The following is an 18,739-nucleotide window of genomic DNA, read 5'->3' as shown; positions in this document are numbered from 1 at the left end:
ACTCATGCTTTGCCAATAAATGTTCTATCGTCTGCATAATATCAGACGTCGGAGTACAAAACATAGGTTTTAATTTTAAAGTTTTGGATGATCCTTTCATCATGGGCTGCACGGTGGTGCAGTTGGTAGCACTGTTGCCTTGCAGCAAGAAGGTCCTGGGTTCGATTCCTGGCCTGGGGTCTTTCTGCATGGAGTTTGCATGTTCTCCCCGTGCATGCGTGGGTTCTCACCGGGTACTCCGGCTTCCTCCCACAGTCCAAAGACATGCCTGTTAGGTTAACTGGTCACTCTAAATTTCCCTTAGGTGTATGAATGAGTGTGTGCGTGGTTGTTTGTGTGTTGCCCTGTGATGGACTGGCGACCTGTCCAGGGTGTACCCTGCCTCTCGCCCATAGACTGCTGGAGATAGGCACCAGCTCCCCCGCGACCCACTATGGAATAAGCGGTAGAAAATGACTGACTGACTGACTGACCTTTCATCATGATATTAAACAGCAATTTAATTCACAATTTGTATGGTATTATTTAATTTTACACATTTTCAGACTGTTTTTGATAATCCAGTGGATGGAAATAATCAGATTACCTGGAAATACAGGATGATCGTCCACACTAACCCCAGGACAATCGATGGCCGTCCATCCACAATGTCGGTAGTGTTGATGTTTACTAACCTAATCTGTTAGAGAAAAAAAATGCAACAATCACAGTTCATATTTAATTTAAGAGCTCCACAACTTTAAACAGCAACTTAATCCTTGTTATTATAGAGGTACACACAATTTCCACCTAAACTGGTAAATCAGAGCCATGCTGTACATGTTTTCACAAAATTAACAATATAGAGGATATGTAATCTCAGTTCTGCTGGACACAGATAAATCGGTGTCCAGACCAAAGCAACACAGAAATGTTGAGAATACTGACCGGTGATCCCCTGTAGGCAGACTAGGGTAAGATAAGAAAAGAAGACAAATGAGTGTAGGAGTTATAGGAGGTGGAGGAGGGAGACGGAGAGAACCTGAAGTTAACTCTAGATACATTTGATTGAAAGCAAACGTCTCATTGACTGCATAAAGCGCAGCACTTCTCTGAGCTGAGATAACACGAGTGGTTGGCATTGAGTCGAGATGTATCTCTGCTACGCAGGCAACAGGGATTACATCCAACAGAGACGGAGGAAAAGAAAAGGCTGAGAGGGGTAGAGAGGAGGATGGGGTGGAAGGAGAGGGCTGTATCTTGTGATATGATGAAATATTATATATTATCAAACAGAGGGTCAGATCACTGAGGAACTGCAGCACAACAGGTCATCATGTGGCAATAGCAGCCACTCAGTTTTGGCGAACAAGCTTCAAAGAGGAGATTGGGAGCAGGCGAGAGAAGTGTGGAGAAATGTAGGATGGTGGCTGATAAAGAAAATATGCAATACATGATTTTATATTAGAAAACACAGCAGGTTGTCATGATAAATCAAACCAGCAGTGTGCAGAGGGAACAGTAAATCGAAGAGTTGGTTTACTATACTCACAAATACAAAAAACCGAAAAACAGACGGACACATTTTAAAGTAAAAAATGCATTTAGATAAAAAAATTAACATAAAGGTCTGAAAAAGTATAAATTCACTTGCCTTTTAACAAAATATGAGCTTACAAACATAACCTTTCCGAATTAAAATTATGAAAAAAATACATCCAAAATAGGACACTGCATTGTAGTTCTGCAAAGGTGTCCTCTAAATATTTTACATTTTTTATCACCCAATGAATGTCTTAGATTTAGATAAACCAGACAAAAGAAAACTATCTGAAGACATCACCTTGGGCTCTGAGAAACTATGATGGAAATCACTGAATAGCCTTCAGAGAAAAACAAACAGATAAAATAAAACAATACAATTATTTCAAGTTAATTCGGAACATTTGTTTTTTAACATTCCACAAGTTAAAATGCAAATTATGGCATCATGATAAAACTGCAAACATATTCTTGGACACATATGGAAAATTCTGTGATGTCTCATCTCCAGACAGGAGATTAGTGCTGAAGGATTTACAGTTTCAACCCTGACACAGTCGAAGAAGAAAAATCAATGTTCCTGCAGACATCATCTCATCCTCGTGGCTTTATTTATGCATATCCAAGGATGAGCCATGTAAAGCTTTTAGAAAAAGTTCTGGATCTCACAAGAGGGGCAGGAAATAAATTTAGATAATGGCATGCACAACAGTAGAGCATTTTAACGATGCACAGTAAAAGTATTTATATCCTTGAACTTTCCCAAATTATGACATGATTATGTCACTTTAATGTATTCTATTCCAGTTTTATGTGATAGATCAACACAAAGTAGTGTGTGGTTGTGAATAAAAATCCCAAAAGCATGGTATTTGCTTAAATACAGTACCTTTTACTTTTTGGCTTTAAAATGGCAAAATGTAAAGAAGTAAGAATTTATGGGTACTTAAGCAAGGAAAAGTAAACCTAATGATGAATGTGGTAAAAGTAAACTATGCTAAAAAATCTAAGATCTTTCCAAAAAATGCAGAAACACAAACAAATGATGTGATGTTGAAGACAGAGAGGTGTGGAGGGAGGAAGAATCAGGTCACTGAAGGTCAGAATTCAATATTAGCACCCTAGAGGCTGCAGCTGCGCAAGAAATTCAGGGGAAAAAAGAAAAACACATTCAAAGGAGACCTTGAACTCTTACTTTTCTGCCCTCGAGGAACTTGAGAGCTGTACCAATATTGGCGACCCAGTGGATCCTCTTTAGCTTCTTGCCCTGCTCACATGGCTGGAAGGAAGAAAAGGAACAATGGATGTATACAAAACAAGGTCAGAAAGGGGAGAATAATTGTGAGGTAAATACAGCAGTGAAATTTTAGATAGAAAACAAGTGATTGAAGATGTAAAAATCCAAGAACAATAGCAGAAACCATTTTCTCAGGAAGATAAATGCTGAAATAATGTGAGAAAGACACAGGTACCAATCAGAGCTGTGCTTGACTATAAATACCCAGATCAATAGGACGTACAGGCTTAGACCTTAGGCAATACCGGCCAAGTAAAATCCTTAACATGTCTTTGTGTTCTGTGTGTGAACTCTGATCTGTCCTTATTAATCTGGGCTTTCCTACACAATTCAAACATCCTAATACAAGCAAATCAATAAGCCTTTCCATGTAGTCGGGGCTCATTTCACATTCCCCTTATTAGTCCTACAACTCTACAAGGCTGTTTAAACAGTGAATCAAAAATTACTCTATTACTCATCAGATCAGTTTTTGAGACAAGTTATAGCAGCTCAGCATGTGCTGATGTAAAAATGTGTAATGCGGCGGGCTCAGGGGATGTGAGGCATTTGAAGTGTGGAGCTAAGTCACATGCTGATGAAAAGACCATGAGGCTTACCAGTGTTTGTCCAGAGAGGACTTCCAGGAGGGCCAGCAGGATCACACCATCCTTGATGTCGTCAAACAGGTCTATCACCTCAAGAGGAGGGACCCGCTACGCCGAGAACAAATGAAACGTTAAAATAAATCCACAAGGCCTTAAACATTTTTCAAACCCCTTGAACTTTTCCAGATTTTGTCATGTTACAACTTATTTTATTGGGATTTTATGTGATGTGATGTGATGTGAGATTTTTTAGACCAGCACAACAAATCACCACATAGTTCTAAAGTGGAAGAGAAAGGATGCATGGTTTTAAAAGCTTTTCTGCAATAAATCAAATTTACAAAGTGTGCAATGCATTTCTATTTGTCCCCCTTTACGTTGATAGCCCTAAAACATTTAATTGCGAAATTTTTATGTTTTACCTGCAATTAACTAATTTCGATACTAAATAAAAAGAAGTAGACCTATTTTTGTATAAAAGGATCTGTAAATCATTGCAGACCCAAAACACAAAGTCTAGAAAAAAATTGTTGAAGAAACAGGAAAGGACATTGGTCACTATTTCTTCAAAGATACTTGTTTTATTTGCGCACGTTTACTAAATAAGTTACTGAAAACTGCAGCTGTGCAGTATGTTTCTATAAATGTTGGAACACCATGTGAAGCCAAATTTCCCTTTGGGGACGATAAAGTGTAAATCGGAATTTGAATGTCACTATAGAGGAAAGAAGGAAAAAACTTTGAGTTGCATCTAAGATTTAACATTTTCAGAGGAATATAATCTGTCTCCAACTTCTTCAAAGATAGTGCTGCTCAGATGCTCTCTATCCAATCGAACTGAAGGTTAGCTATTTTGCAAAAAACAATGGCCAAAAATTCCAGTTTTTGTGTCGGTGTATGATAAAAAACATCCCATTTAATACCACTGAGGGTAAAATATAACATGACAAAATATGGGAAAGATAAAGGGGTATATATACTTTTGCAAGGAACTGTAGTTAATTTTGAAACAAGAGATTGTTGTTTAACAATAAGACAGAATAAAAATTTAAGTAAGTTATATAAAGCTTATTTATGCATAAGTAGTAAATGCTTTAAGGTATAACCTGACACAAAGCGTTCTTAGTTTTCCAGGATTGCAAAAAATGAAGATTTCAGACTTAATAGCCCTTGCAATGTACAGCAAACCGAGCAGCACAGTATCAACATAAACCACAATGCAATACATATATTACACTGGTAGACATTCATTCAAACTTGTGCAACATGGATAAAGAAAATCCTCATGGATAAGGTACTCGGAGCCCAAAGGAGCTTGGCAGTCGTAGTGCTTTTAATGACAGCTGGATTCACCCCATAAGTAGACTTTAAATGGGGTTCCTTCAAAATCCTAAAATATGCTGATGATTTCAAACTATCTCCTTCCCGCTGACTTCCTCCCTGACCTGACACTGACTTTCAGACTCGGGGAAATCCACATATCTCTTTTCCTCGCCAGTACCACATCAAGGATTTCTCTTAAAGTACAGTCACATGCTGGGGGGCTGAGAGGTTTAAAGGAGGGGAAGGGGGAGAAAAGCATTCACATGAGTGAACCATTCACAGGGAGATTAACTGCACAGAGAGTGAGAGAAGAGAGTGAAGGCTGAAGTAGTGTGTGAACGAGTGTTGCATGTGGACTGTGTGAGAGAAAATTAATACAAACCAAAACATCGTAAATGTGTGAGAGGGATTTAAACCAGCAACAAGATGGATCGTAGAAGAGAGAGAGGGGAGACACTAACCCCACGTCTTTCAAAAATTAATTAGAAAATACGGAGGCCCTTTTCACTAATTCCACTTCTAATGTCGCTTCAAGGCTTTGGAGATGAAAATACCCAGACAGGGTTTCCCCCCATATCATAACATGACAGGAAAGGCTCTTACAAAGGCCCAACTCAAAGGGATAAATTGCACCAAAGCTCATTGGAGTTAAATTCACCTATTTGTTCATCATAATCCCAAAGCTAATGAGGAAAATTTCAGACTAATTACAAAATAAGAGAGTAATATTCATTTCCTCTGTGCTGCAAAACAGGCTAAAAAAATAAATCAAGAACCTAATGAGCTAATTACATGTGAGTGTCTAGGTCATAATTGATTGAGAACAGAAGAGTTTCAAGATGCATGTGTGAGTGTGCTCTCGTGTTATTCCCCTGGTACGCTCGACACCACAGATTCCAAAACACAGACAGCATGAAAGACAAAAGGATGGGTGGAAATAAAGGGCGGACTGAAGGGTTTGTTAAATTCAAAGAAACATGTTTCTGGATCTCTGTCGGGAAAATCTTTAGATGCTTCAATTGTTCTGAAAGGATATTAGTGTTTTTGCATGAAAACATTTCAATCAGAGTACAAGAAAATTGTACTTAGTCTTGCAGACCATGTGCACTGCAGATGGTAACTTCACTGTGCACCCCTCAGAGATGCAATTTGAGGAACAAAACATCCAATACGACTCCCAGCAATAGTCATGGCATTGCAATTATAACATCTGAACATCATCTCAAATTAAAGCCTGCTGGTGTCAACAAGTATCCTCAATACATGCAAAAAATTAACTTGACACCAGAATTTACAAATGCTTTATTCAGGTTTTAACTAACCAGTACTGATTTCCTTTTTGTTTTGAAGTCTGGGCTGACAATTTCAATCTTGGTTAGTTCTTTGTTTTTATTCTAAGGCCTAGGCCTGACACATAAGAAGCAAAAAGTGCTGCAAATTCTTTGATAGAGGTAGTAGTTTTGAATTAAAAAGAAATTGAAGGAGTTTGGAGAATATTCTTAATTGGAGAGAGCGTATTAGCTGCTGCATCTTCCTGTCTGACTAGAGTTGAGATCTACAGCTCTTTGACGGGAGCTAACTAATTCTTGACCTGGACTGGAAAAAGTATCTAATTTTGTGAAATATAACATTTTATTTGACCATTTCTGTCATCGAAAAAGTGTGTCCAAAAGCTGCTGTTTTCCATTGCCTAAACTAGTCTTTGTATTTTTGAGTCTTTTGTATTTTGCCAGCCACTTACTTCAAATAAACCACTTATACCACTATCCCACACAGCCCACCATACGAATCGCCATACGAATCGCCAAGAAGTGTCACATTTTAGGATTCTTAGTTAAATCATAAGTTCCTGAATTCATAACATATTAATTTTTCGTTCTAAGTCAGTTCTTGTGATTCTTGAGCCAACTGGAATTCGTGGCAAACTTTTTAAGCTGTTCAAAATCCCACAAACTTGCAATTATCCACTACAAATCAAAGGTAGTCTTCATTTTTCATCTTACAAAATAGCAACTAAATAGCCAACCTAGTCACTAGTGTGTAAAAATATTGTTAATGTTTTTTTTTTTTTACCCTAAAGTAATAAAAGAATCAAAAGTGCAACTAAATCTTTGTTTTAATTTTTTATCTTAATTGTGTTAATGAACAGAATGTTCTGCAATCTGCCTATGTTCGCTCCAATTTTCTGCTGAAATTATGCCTTTTGGTCCCTCAATTCTCAAAGGTGATCCCATTTAAAGCAATGTTTCTGTTTTCAAGCTATAGCACAAAATCATTCAGCTGTTTGTCATTTTGTTACTAGGTGAGTAACTCCGGTGTGAGACATAACCAAAGCCATCCTTCTTCCTTCTCTCCATTTATTGCACTTAAAAAAAACTAACAGTAAGAGAGAAATCTAAAAGGCTTTAAGAAAGGCTGGCTGGTCAAATATATATAAAAAAAAGAAAACATTCAAATGCATCCTTGTGGTTTGTTGAGGGCATCTAAAGGTAAGAAATGATTTTTAAAAAAGTGAGTGGGCAGGGGGAGCAAGGAAGTAAACAGCCTCAGGGAGCTTCACTTACTGCTACTGTAATCTCTAAGAACACTTGGTCCACTGATTATGGCTCTAAAGCTGTTTTCCTGGAAAATGCTTGAGTGACGATGAAACCTCTGCTGTTCACACTGGCCACCCTATAATTAAGCTTTAACCCTCTCAGAAAGGATTTGTCAAATGGAAACTTGGGGTCCGCTCACTGAACTCCCATAACCCCCCTTCATAGCTGTCACTCCGCTGCAGACTGGAAATGAGTCCAACTTGAAGAGCCGCAGCACTTGAAAATGAAAAACTTGTCCTTCTGTGTGGCCGACACAACAACAGCATATATCTAAAGACACAACCTGCAGAAACACAAGTCCTGCTGCTCTTTTACAGTTTATATCTTCGTCGAGTTAATCTGGTGAACTGCTTAAAGTAATGATACCCATTAATCTTCTGTATAAATTACTAGCTCCAGTACATCTCCTCTCACAGAGAGACAGTTTTTAGAGCTTATAGGACTTCTTTTGTTATACCTGTGGAGTGGAAAAGTATGGGGGAGGGGAGCGTTAGTGAAAGGAAGCCAACATGATATGTCTCAACTCACCTAACGATTAATCACACACCTTTAGGCACTGAATTAAAGACCTGTGATAACTGGAGTAGCCTAATCATCTGCATAGCCAGGAGGAGGATCCATTCCTCATAGATAAAAGCTATACAAACTTCTGTCTTTCTCTTTCCTGCTACTTTTTGGGGTTGATGTGAAAATCTCTGTTTACTCAACTCAATCCTTGACCTTTATTGTCTTAATTGTTAACCTTTCCACAATAAAATGTCTTGTTATATGTTAGAATCTGTACATTCCTACATGTTGGAGGAATGTACGTTCTTATCCCTATAACCAGCTGTAAAACTAAGCAACTCTTGGTCTCCTGATCAAGACAAAGCTTAACACAAAGAGATTTTTGGAGACAAATTTAGACCAATCAGTGTCACTATGGCAACATCAGGCATCAGGTAAGCAGGGTGAGCAGCTTCTCGATGGGCAACGACAATGATTGCGACTCTGTAATTTGAGCTAAAAGGTAGAGACAATGCACTGAGATGAAATATTCTCTTACCTTTGGATTGAATCTGATCATTGGAGCCAAATTTACTGCAATTTAAATTACATAAATGTTTTCCTATGTTACTCAGTTTGTTTTATTGTTTCAGAAATATATTTTAAGAAATACTTGATTTCTTGTTAAAAGTTAAATAAAAAGATCATTATCAAATTGGCTAGTTTAGAACTAAAACCAACACACAGATCTGGAGCTCTTTAATTAACGTTTTTTTAATCTTATCACCCTTGGTGTCTTGGGATGGAGCCAAGCTGGCTCATTTCCCTGAATCCCAGCAGTTATAGCGGGCAAAGCTTTTGGATCTACATGTTAGCACAAGCAGATGTGGGACTAATAATCTCTCTCTTCATCAAGACAAAAGTAAACATTTTTAAGTATTTATTTGAGCTCTATAATCAACACGTGTAGAGAATCATTCTGGCCCTAAAAATCCTTGATCATGAAATACAGAAAAAAATATTTCCTTAGGAAGACAATGAAAAGACTGAACTTAATGTGAATGTTGTACAGCATCCCCCAGCCTCATTGTCACCTCAGATAAAAATGTGTACAAAAATTTAAACAATACAGGTCCTTCTCAAAATATTAGCATATTGTGATATAGTTAATTATTTTCCATAATGTAACGATGAAAATTTAACATTCATATATTTTAGATTCATTGCACACTAACTGAAATATTTCAGGTCTTTTATTGTCTTAATACGGATGATTTTGGCATACAGCTCATGAAAACCCAAAATTCCTATCTCACAAAATTAGCATATCATTAAAAGGGTCTCTAAACGAGCTATGAACCTAATTATCTGAATCAACGAGTTAACTCTAAACACCTGCAAAAGATTCCTGAGGCCTTTAAAACTCCCAGCCTGGTTCATCACTCAAAACCCCAATCATGGGTAAGACTGCCGACCTGACTGCTGTCCAGAAGGCCACTATTGACACCCTCAAGCAAGAGGGTAAGACACAGAAAGAAATTTCTGAACAAATAGGCTGTTCCCAGAGTGCTGTATCAAAGCACCTCAGTGGGAAGTCTGTGGGAAGGAAAAAGTGTGGCAGAAAACGCTGCACAACGAGAAGAGGTGACCGGACCCTGAGGAAGATTGTGGAGAAGGGCCGATTCCAGACCTTGGGGGACCTGCGGAAGCAGTGGACTGAGTCTGGAGTAGAAACATCCAGAGCCACCGTGCACAGGCGTGTGCAGGAAATGGGCTACAGGTGCCGCATTCACCAGGTCAAGCCACTTTTGAACCAGAAACAGCGGCAGAAGCGCCTGACCTGGGCTACAGAGAAGCAGCACTGGACTGTTGCTCAGTGGTCCAAAGTACTTTTTTCGGATGAAAGCAAATTCTGCATGTCATTCGGAAATCAAGGTGCCAGAGTCTGGAGGAAGACTGGGGAGAAGGAAATGCCAAAATGCCAGAAGTCCAGTGTCAAGTACCCACAGTCAGTGATGGTCTGGGGTGCCGTGTCAGCTGCTGGTGTTGGTCCACTGTGTTTTATCAAGGGCAGGGTCAATGCAGCTAGCTATCAGGAGATTTTGGAGCACTTCATGCTTCCATCTGCTGAAAAGCTTTATGGAGATGAAGATTTCATTTTTCAGCACGACCTGGCACCTGCTCACAGTGCCAAAACCACTGGTAAATGGTTTACTGACCATGGTATCACTGTGCTCAATTGGTCTGCCAACTCTCCTGACCTGAACCCCATAGAGAATCTGTGGGATATTGTGAAGAGAACGTTGAGAGACTCAAGACCCAACACTCTGGATGAGCTAAAGGCCGCTATCGAAGCATCCTGGGCCTCCATAAGACCTCAGCAGTGCCACAGGCTGATTGCCTCCATGCCACGCCGCATTGAAGCAGTCATTTCTGCAAAAGGATTCCCGACCAAGTATTGAGTGCATAACCGTACATGATTATTTGAAGGTTGACGTTTTTTGTATTAAAAACACTTTTCTTTTATTGGTCGGATGAAATATGCTAATTTTGTGAGATAGGAATTTTGGGTTTTCATGAGCAGTTTGCCAAAATCATCCGTATTAAGACAATAAAAGACCTGAAATATTTCAGTTAGTGTGCAATGAATCTAAAATATATGAATGTTAAATTTTCATCATGACATTATGGAAAATAATGAACTTTATCACAATATGCTAATATTTTGAGAAGGACCTGTATTACGTTTTTCTAAACAGCATAATCTCGGAGTGAATATTATCTAACTTTTCATTTGAGCATGTTTCTCCTATACCAGTAACAAGGTTGGTAAATATGGAGAGGGAGATCTCTGATGATTATTCTTTCCACAATCTCTCATAATCCTTTAGAGTCCTGGAGCCTCTTTTATGATACCTTCTCTACAGCTAGCCCCACAGGTCTTCTACAACGTTTATGTCTGGAACTAAGGAGGCCATGGGAAAAGGTGGATTTTGTGTCAGGTGAAGCATTACTGTGTTAATTTGCATATATGTTTGAATTATTATCCTGTTCAAAGACAGAATGATGACCCACTTTCAGTTTCTGGGAGTCCACTACATTTCTATTTAAAATCTCAGGATATTTCAAGACTTGCATTATGCAATGCACTTTAACAAGGTTTTCCAGGACTTTGGAAAAGAAACAGACCATAGCATTAGAGATCATCCACCATACTATACATTGGGCAAAAGGTGCTTTCACACATTTCCATCTTAGTTTTACTCCAGAGCCACTTGGTCAGTTTGCTGCAGAGAAGATCATTCTCAGTCTCCTTTCAGGATGTGCAATTAATTAAAAGTTATTGCCCAATTTCAAAATTGACTCCAAACAATCACAAAGACTTTATTGTCAAAAAAATCTCTATTTTACTTGACCATTTTGACATATTTCTCTTTGTAAGCTAGTGTATGTTCTAATTTTGTAATGTTGCTCAACTCAGGCATGCTTCACCCTTCCTCCGCGGCTGAACCAACATGGTTTGTACAATTTTATTTTGAAAGGTCAGCACAAGTAAAGACGGCAAGACAGCAGAAGCAGCATTGTCACACTGGCAGATATGAGTTGATACCTAGTCGGTATGAAACCTCCCGTGGTAGAAGATACCATGAGCCAAAACTGCAAAGGTAGAAAATGCAAAAAGGTAAAATGAAATCTGTTCAACAATCTATGATTGATATCTTGTGTGAACTATGAACAATTAATTTGGAAAGTAACTGCAACTTATTGGATATAATTTGTCTGAATTTAAATACATGGTTGGTATCTTTCAGTAGCTAAGCAAATCTATTTGTTTGAAGTAACTTGATCTTATTATTATTCATAGGGAAAATTATCCATATTCCTGTTTAATTTATCTTGTAACGTAGTTTTGTTTAAAAAACGTATTTCCAGTTTACTTGCCTAGGCTGTCAATGTTCATCTTTGTTTACTTTTTATAAAATACTGTACTTAAATAAATAATTTGTCTTTTTTTTTTTGTTCCAAGGCAATATAAACGCTTTTTTTTTAACTCAGTGAATAATTGTTTTAAATAATTGTGATTTCTTTTCCATAATCAAGCACTCCTAGTTTTATCTGTCCAAATCATACAGTTCTAGTAAAGTTTATGGAACTCCAATTGTTCACATTTGTAAAACAGAATTTGCTTTTTCCCAGCATGCCTCTCAAACAACCTATTACCAATGTTGATAGCATCTGTGTTGGTTGTTATGGAGATTTGGTGAGCAACAGGAGAGCCTATATTTACCTCCCTTATATTCTGCTCTATTGAAGGAAGCCAGATAGACTTAGTTCTGTGTCCAACCTTGCTCTGATTGCAGATATGGACATGTTTAGGTAAGCCTTAATTGAATGAGATGCTACTTTGTCTCTACCACATTAAACAGGAGGAAGGGAAACAGGAAGTCACGGATTATTAATAAAAGTTGCCTCTACACTTTAATCAACCTAAAAAAAGCAAAGCCTACATTAAAAAAAATCTTCAAAAACAATTATTTTATAGGAATTGTTAGAGGTGCCTTCAAATGTGTCGCTGGTGATTTTACTGAACATGGGATATTTTTTCTCTGAGCAAAAGGTACTCAAATTAAATTCTGGATTTTCCCAAAATTTTCAGAGTGGCATTTCAGGGTTTTACACAAGGTCGCAAGTATGCTTTGAATATTTTCCTGTGTGTAGTTTTTTTTCCTTGCATGCTCCTAAGGCATAGGATTTCATACAATAAAAAAGATTTATTCTCATCAGAGTGCTTTTCAAATGAATTTTATGCTCCACCTCAATGCAGTTTGGACTTTCCACAGCTGTCATAATCAAATAGAAAACCTTGAAAGAGCGTCACTGATTGAAATAACACTTAATTGTGTTGCACTGTGCCATATTTGCCTTTTCCAGCCAGCACAAACACAGCATTTTAAGCAGTAATGAGTGTAACCAAAGAGTACAATGCAGCATGACGCAATAATTACAGACACGTGAACATCATCTCATTCAGAAATTAAGCTTTAACTAAAACCCCTTATCATAAGCTATCTAAATTACCTTTACTTGGGATAGTACAATATAAATTACCTACTGTAGCTTGCAGGAAAAGTAATGCATGCACTGTTCAGCAATGTCATTTGGATAATTAAGCAGAAAATCTGTAATATCAGCTACTTGGGACTGAAAGAATAAAAAAACAGGGAAGGCATGTGATGACTCTGTGTGTGGTTTTATATGGAGAAGTGTTTTCCTATTTGAAAATGTCCCAGCCTGCACAGATTATGAAATAAATTCAGAGTGATGTTGACGTTTTCTACCCATACAAACATGAGCACCTGTGCTTGTGTAAATTGGACAACACAATACTGGCAGCAGAGAAGGAAGCAACCCCTCTTACCTTTGCCAAGTGGGAATTGATCCATTTTGTGAACGTCCGTTTCTGCACCGCCTCCTGCTCATCTGTAAATCAGAGCCCAGAGCATTGCCATTAGTCCTCAACGATAATAAACAAATAAGGGATTAAAATGCAATCTTCTAATTGTCTATCGTTGTGAGAGCTGATCGGGCTTTCCAGAGAGGGCATGGTGGATTCTAATTAACTTTGATTTATCACTTAATGCCTGATGTGTCAGTAGACAGTCGCACCAAATTTTTTACCCACTGCTAACGCAATATGAAACGTCACTTGACATTTATCGATGACATTTTCACAAGCTGAACTCCTCTTTTTGTGGACAAGAAACTCTGTTCTTGAAAGTGACCTTTCAGATGTTAAAAGGGCAGCACATGAAGCCAAGCGTACATGTACTGATTTACCTATCCATAAGGTTGTTAGTTGCGGCCACTGTGATAAAGGCCAGTTAGCAAAAGGCACAATCAATAGCATAGATGTCTGTTAAAGATGTCCCCTGAAAAGGCACTTAGCTTTAATGAAAGCACAAAAGGGTCGCAAGCTTGATTTGAATATTACTGACTTTGTGTTTTTGTTACTTTATTTTTTTATTTAGAAGAGAAAATGCACAATATCCTGTTATAAATTAAAGCAGTAAGGTAATGTTATGCATTTGCTTTAAATGTTTGTGTCAATATAAGAAAGTCAGCTGTATTTTTATTCAAGGTCATCATACCATGAGTCTCATACAGGTCCATGCCTACTCATTGGTGCAACTGACCCTTATGTGTCAAACATTATTCAAATTACAATTAATTCTATCGCCCCCTTTTCAAACACATGTTTCAAACACAATAAATGTTGTGAATTCACTGTTACATAGAAGAACTTAAAATCTTAAACTACTGACATTCTTTTCAATGCCACTATCTAAGATCTATGTCAATTTAAAGACCGTGAAAAGAACATACACAGTTTTACCTTCTAGATGCAAGCATTACTTACACAATTAGTCAAAGATCATGACCATTGCATGATGGTTGCCTCTGCTGTATAACGTTTGTTTATTGCATGTGAATATACAATATCATCTGTATATATCTGACAAATAAAGTATACCTTTTTTAAATCACGGTATTTACACAAAAATGTCAGATACTTTTTTTTATTTAAAGACATGCAAGAAATGCCACAGTTATTAACACTAATGCAAGAATATAAATTTTCACAGGTATAAGAATGTTATTTAAAAGATCACATGCTTACTTCAGGAAAATCATTAATATGTAAGATAAAAAGCAGAAAACAGAAAACGTTGAACCCTGAGGAACACCAAGATTACCATCAACTAGGGCTACACAATAGTCAGAAGAATGTTTAACAGCAATAGCATTGTTGAAAATGGTGATAACTATTGGTTACTATGTGATATTGCACACACCAATACTGGGATGACGATACTTTGTGCAGATCTTCTTTCAACTTTTTCAGAAAATTTCCCATCCATGCAAACATAGTGTTTCCTGCATCTCAGATTATTTTATCCAGTAGTATCAAAGATATCAAGAAAGATATGCACTACTACACCATGTTATCTAATTTTCTTTTTTTTTTATTTCATATTAATTGTGTAGTTTCAACGCTTTCTGTGATGTGCATTTACTGTCACTGTGCCATTTCTGTCCCATCTGGACCGTTCAGGAGTCTCCTTGAGATAAGCACATTAGCAAGGAGAGAGAACGATGTCTGACACAGTGCCTTCCATTCTACCTTAATGAAATCTGCTGACGGACCGATTACACTCAAGTTGGTTAGTGTGCCAGTGGGTACAGTGGGCAGATGTGAACAGAAAGGGGGGTGCATGTCAAAGGGAAGGAGATTGAGAAGGGGTGGTGTTGATGTGATAGTGGTGGGGGCGTCTGCCGTTCATACATAATGCAGATACATCTCTGCGTAGTCATACGTGCCACTGAGCAGATCTCTGTACTATGAATTAATCTTTTGATTGGGTCTGGGAATGATCAAATATTGATGGGCTCAAAAATTGGATGAAAATAGGAGACATTTAGACCCTTTAGCGAGAACACGCATGGCGGAGAACACGCCTGCATGTGCCAGCTTCTCAGGCTCAGGGACGAGGTGACTTTGAACTCACACACACTCCAATGTACTGTAAGCATACACATGCACACATTCAAGTTATCTCATTATCACAAAGAGAAAACCAAGCATGACAAAACATCTTCTGCACCACTTGTCTCACCCTCCCACTTTGACATTGAGGAAAACATATTAATAAAATCTCATTTATTTCAAAATTTGAATATATATTTTTTAATTCAACTGTATATGTCTACTTCACAAGTAGACAAAGCGAGCAGGGAAAGAAGTCTAAGCTTAATGTAAACAAACTGTAAAAACGTTTTAGATAAGTTTTCATTAAAATATACAAGCAAACAATGTGCTGACTCTTTAGTCATATCCAAATACAGATAAGAAGAGAGTTAGACAGCTGCAGGGTGAAACAGAGAAACCAAACATTTTAATAGTCATACCCCTGCAATGTGATCCATGCAGAGGGTGTTACTTGTCTGCTGGGTTTGCTTGTTCCATTCTCTATAGGCTTTAAAACCAGCAGCCTCCAAACTCAGAAGCAAAAACAAACATACACAGTCTGCCAAGAAACATGCACTTCAAATGTGAGCATGTTTTATCAAAGATACTCTCAAAAGCCAGGAACAAAAACACCCTGCACAGTTGAAGGAATGCACAGATACAACACGGTAATGCAACACTAAAAATACACATACTATCCTTCGTGCACAATATATATACAGGAACTTTCTCTGCTGCTTTCTCTCTCCATCTTTCTCAGTAGAGCACACTGCTGTGCAGACACGCTGCCCCGCTTACCTCGGAGGTAGTGGTAGAACCCTGCCACCAGGTTGAGAGATGTTGTCTTTTTCGGGGAGCCTTCACTCCCTACTCGCCGTGCCATCTTTTAGCCCAGACTTCATGCAGGTTTTTGTCTGTTTTCAGGAGGACATTGGGAGGACATCCACGACAACCTCCGGGAGAGAGGCAACACTTGCCCTTGCTTCTGCCCTTGCTGCCTTTCCTTCCTCCTTTTTAGGAGAGGGGAGCGTTCTGGAAAGAGCTCCCTGGAGCTCTGGACCTCCTGAGATGATAGCAGTTAAACTGTTGCTCTGAGGTAAAACACAGAAGAATGAATTGCCCTGTTGGGTCTCCACTCGTTCTTCACGTCCTCTCTGTCCTGTCCTGCAGTTCTGCTGTCGACTCAGTCAGACTCAGTGCTTTTCCTGCCTGTTAAGCAGCTTGGGAGTGTGATGAGAGAGTACGCGTGATACTCAGTGTTAGTGTGCATGAAAGTGTGTGTGTGTGTGTGTGTAAGCGCTGCGCAGTGCCGGCTTGCCTCAGCATCAATCTTTCCTGCTCGGTCCCCCCCACAGACACACTCTCTACCTTCGGTCCTCCCATGTTTTTACTTTGCTGCAGGAGCAATCTACTTCCCTCCATTGGCCAGCCAATCGAAATGCGTGGGAATGGGTGATGTCACAGCAGCCCTGTCCGGATGTAGAAGGGGAGGACCATTGTGGGTGGGTTTGAAGGGGACCGTTTAGCAGGTTAGTGGAGGGAGCTCCACTCTGACAGTACCGCACACACATGCTCTCACACAGCATCGCTGCGACAGACGTAGAGGAATTCCCTATGTGATTCTGGCACTCTTACTGCTCCCTCTCATCCACAAGGATACCATGCGGAGCTGTGAAACATGCAGCTTTCTCCTCTGTAGTGCCTACAGTGGAACACAATATGACTAACAGTCATCCTGTCTGATCTGCGTCTGTACTCTCTTCAGAAAGCATCTGCTTTCATGTAAACCACAAACAGTACATCTGTGTATTTTGGAGCCTCTAGGAAGGCTGAGGACAATAAAACGCAACCATGTCTATGTCAAGATTCAAATACTGTGTGGCTGCACTGAAATCAGAGCTGGGAATGTCATTTATAAAAACCCACCACATCAAAGACCCTCAAATCCTTTAGTTTCTAAGTTTTTATCATTGTAGAGCTTAAAATATCATGTTGTTTTTTAAATGTGGTTGTTGACTCTTTTTTACTAAAAGGTAAAAAGGTATCTAAAACCTTCTCGCAAAATAAGAAAATGCTCATTAATTTTAAGGAAATGGGAATAACAACAAAAAATATGTTCTTTTAAAAAATGTTTGATAAAAAAAGTAGTATTTTAGTAATTAGTGAACACACCATATTAAGCACTACCAAAAACACGCGTTCATGTAAACACTTTTGCATGAGGGAAAACATTCAAAGTTGGCCATTTTCAATATCAGTGAGGTGTTTGAAAAAATGTCAAAGAAAGCACAGAGAACTAAAAAGTTTGTTAAAAACATAGAAACTGTATTTTCTATGGAGGTATGTCAGCTGTTTGTTCAGGCTGCTAAAACTGAAAATTAAACTTAAGCCAATGCTTGTTATGTTGCTCCTTCACCATTTTGTACGTTGGTAGTTTTAGCAGACGCCATCTGCCACAGGACACCAATTCATATCACTTGAAGACATTTCAATGAATCAGGAAGACGACTAAAGCAGACAACAGGAAGGCCATACGTGTCACAGCAAAGCCATCCTGTTGAGCCTCCATCCGCTGTCTGGCTAGTAATGCTAATACTGACAATAAAAGAAGATACCGAAGACAGTTTAAAATGTCGACTTTGTGATCATTTCTGCACACCGCAGAAAGGCTGCAAAAATGTCTAGAATGCTGTTGTTTAATATTCTTATTTTATAATATTTGAAGAAAAAATAGGATTTAGCTAAAGTCAGTGCTGCCAGGTCAGACCTTTGCAAAGACCAGAAGTCAATCTCATGTCTGATTAGTGCATCTCTAAAAATACAATTTATAAAATCCCCTCAGAAAATAAAATATATTGAGCAAACTGGAACAAAATTAATCATGTGGTCTCATATCCTTATCTAAACCTAAGGCTGAAAAAGGTAGGATTTCTTAAAGAAAAAATTGTCAAGGGAAGAGTGTTACTGAGACTAGGGCTGACATCACATATATTCAATGCATAGTGTTCCACCTATGCATTGACCTTGGATGCATCTTGAAAACCTAAATGACAATATTACATATGTATTTACAGTATGCGATTCCAAAGCAATCTTTACCCCTCTGCATCTAATTTGCTGGGAGCTTAGTGTCTCCTTATGGTCCTAAAGGCATCACTCACTCACTCACTCTTCCCCGCCCATCTGGAAAACTCTTGAACACACAGAATTGTTATCAGGTGAGAGGAAGCATCATGGTGACAGTGAAACAAATTAAACTGCTTGACAAGAAATGCAGAGGGTCCAGATTCAGAGATGTTAGATCAATAGATAAACTACTTGTTTTTAAAGGAAAATTGCTCTGGATCAGGGATTGGTATTAAAGAATAGATATTAAAGGGGAGTTGGTCTGAAATTTCAC

General features: G+C 38.5%; 1 protein-coding gene across 1 annotated transcript in view; it reads right to left on the bottom strand.

The window, feature by feature from the left end:
- Window positions 1–16,222, bottom strand: part of LOC124882478 (nesprin-1-like) — a 46,772-nt gene extending 30,550 nt beyond the window's left edge. Inside the window, exons 1-6 of the mRNA XM_047388898.1 lie at window positions 16,138–16,222; window positions 13,231–13,292; window positions 3,418–3,513; window positions 2,717–2,800; window positions 928–948; window positions 587–679 (exon numbers count right to left, since the gene is read on the bottom strand). Of these exons, the coding sequence (XP_047244854.1) occupies window positions 587–679; window positions 928–948; window positions 2,717–2,800; window positions 3,418–3,513; window positions 13,231–13,292; window positions 16,138–16,222 (441 nt within the window). The remainder of the gene's footprint in view (window positions 1–586; window positions 680–927; window positions 949–2,716; window positions 2,801–3,417; window positions 3,514–13,230; window positions 13,293–16,137) is intronic.
- Window positions 16,223–18,739: the final 2,517 nt, after the last annotated feature.

This window comes from Girardinichthys multiradiatus, chromosome 15, assembly GCF_021462225.1.
Source record: "Girardinichthys multiradiatus isolate DD_20200921_A chromosome 15, DD_fGirMul_XY1, whole genome shotgun sequence".
Taxonomy (NCBI): domain Eukaryota; kingdom Metazoa; phylum Chordata; class Actinopteri; order Cyprinodontiformes; family Goodeidae; genus Girardinichthys; species Girardinichthys multiradiatus.
This window is presented reverse-complemented; position numbering and strand designations above follow the sequence as displayed.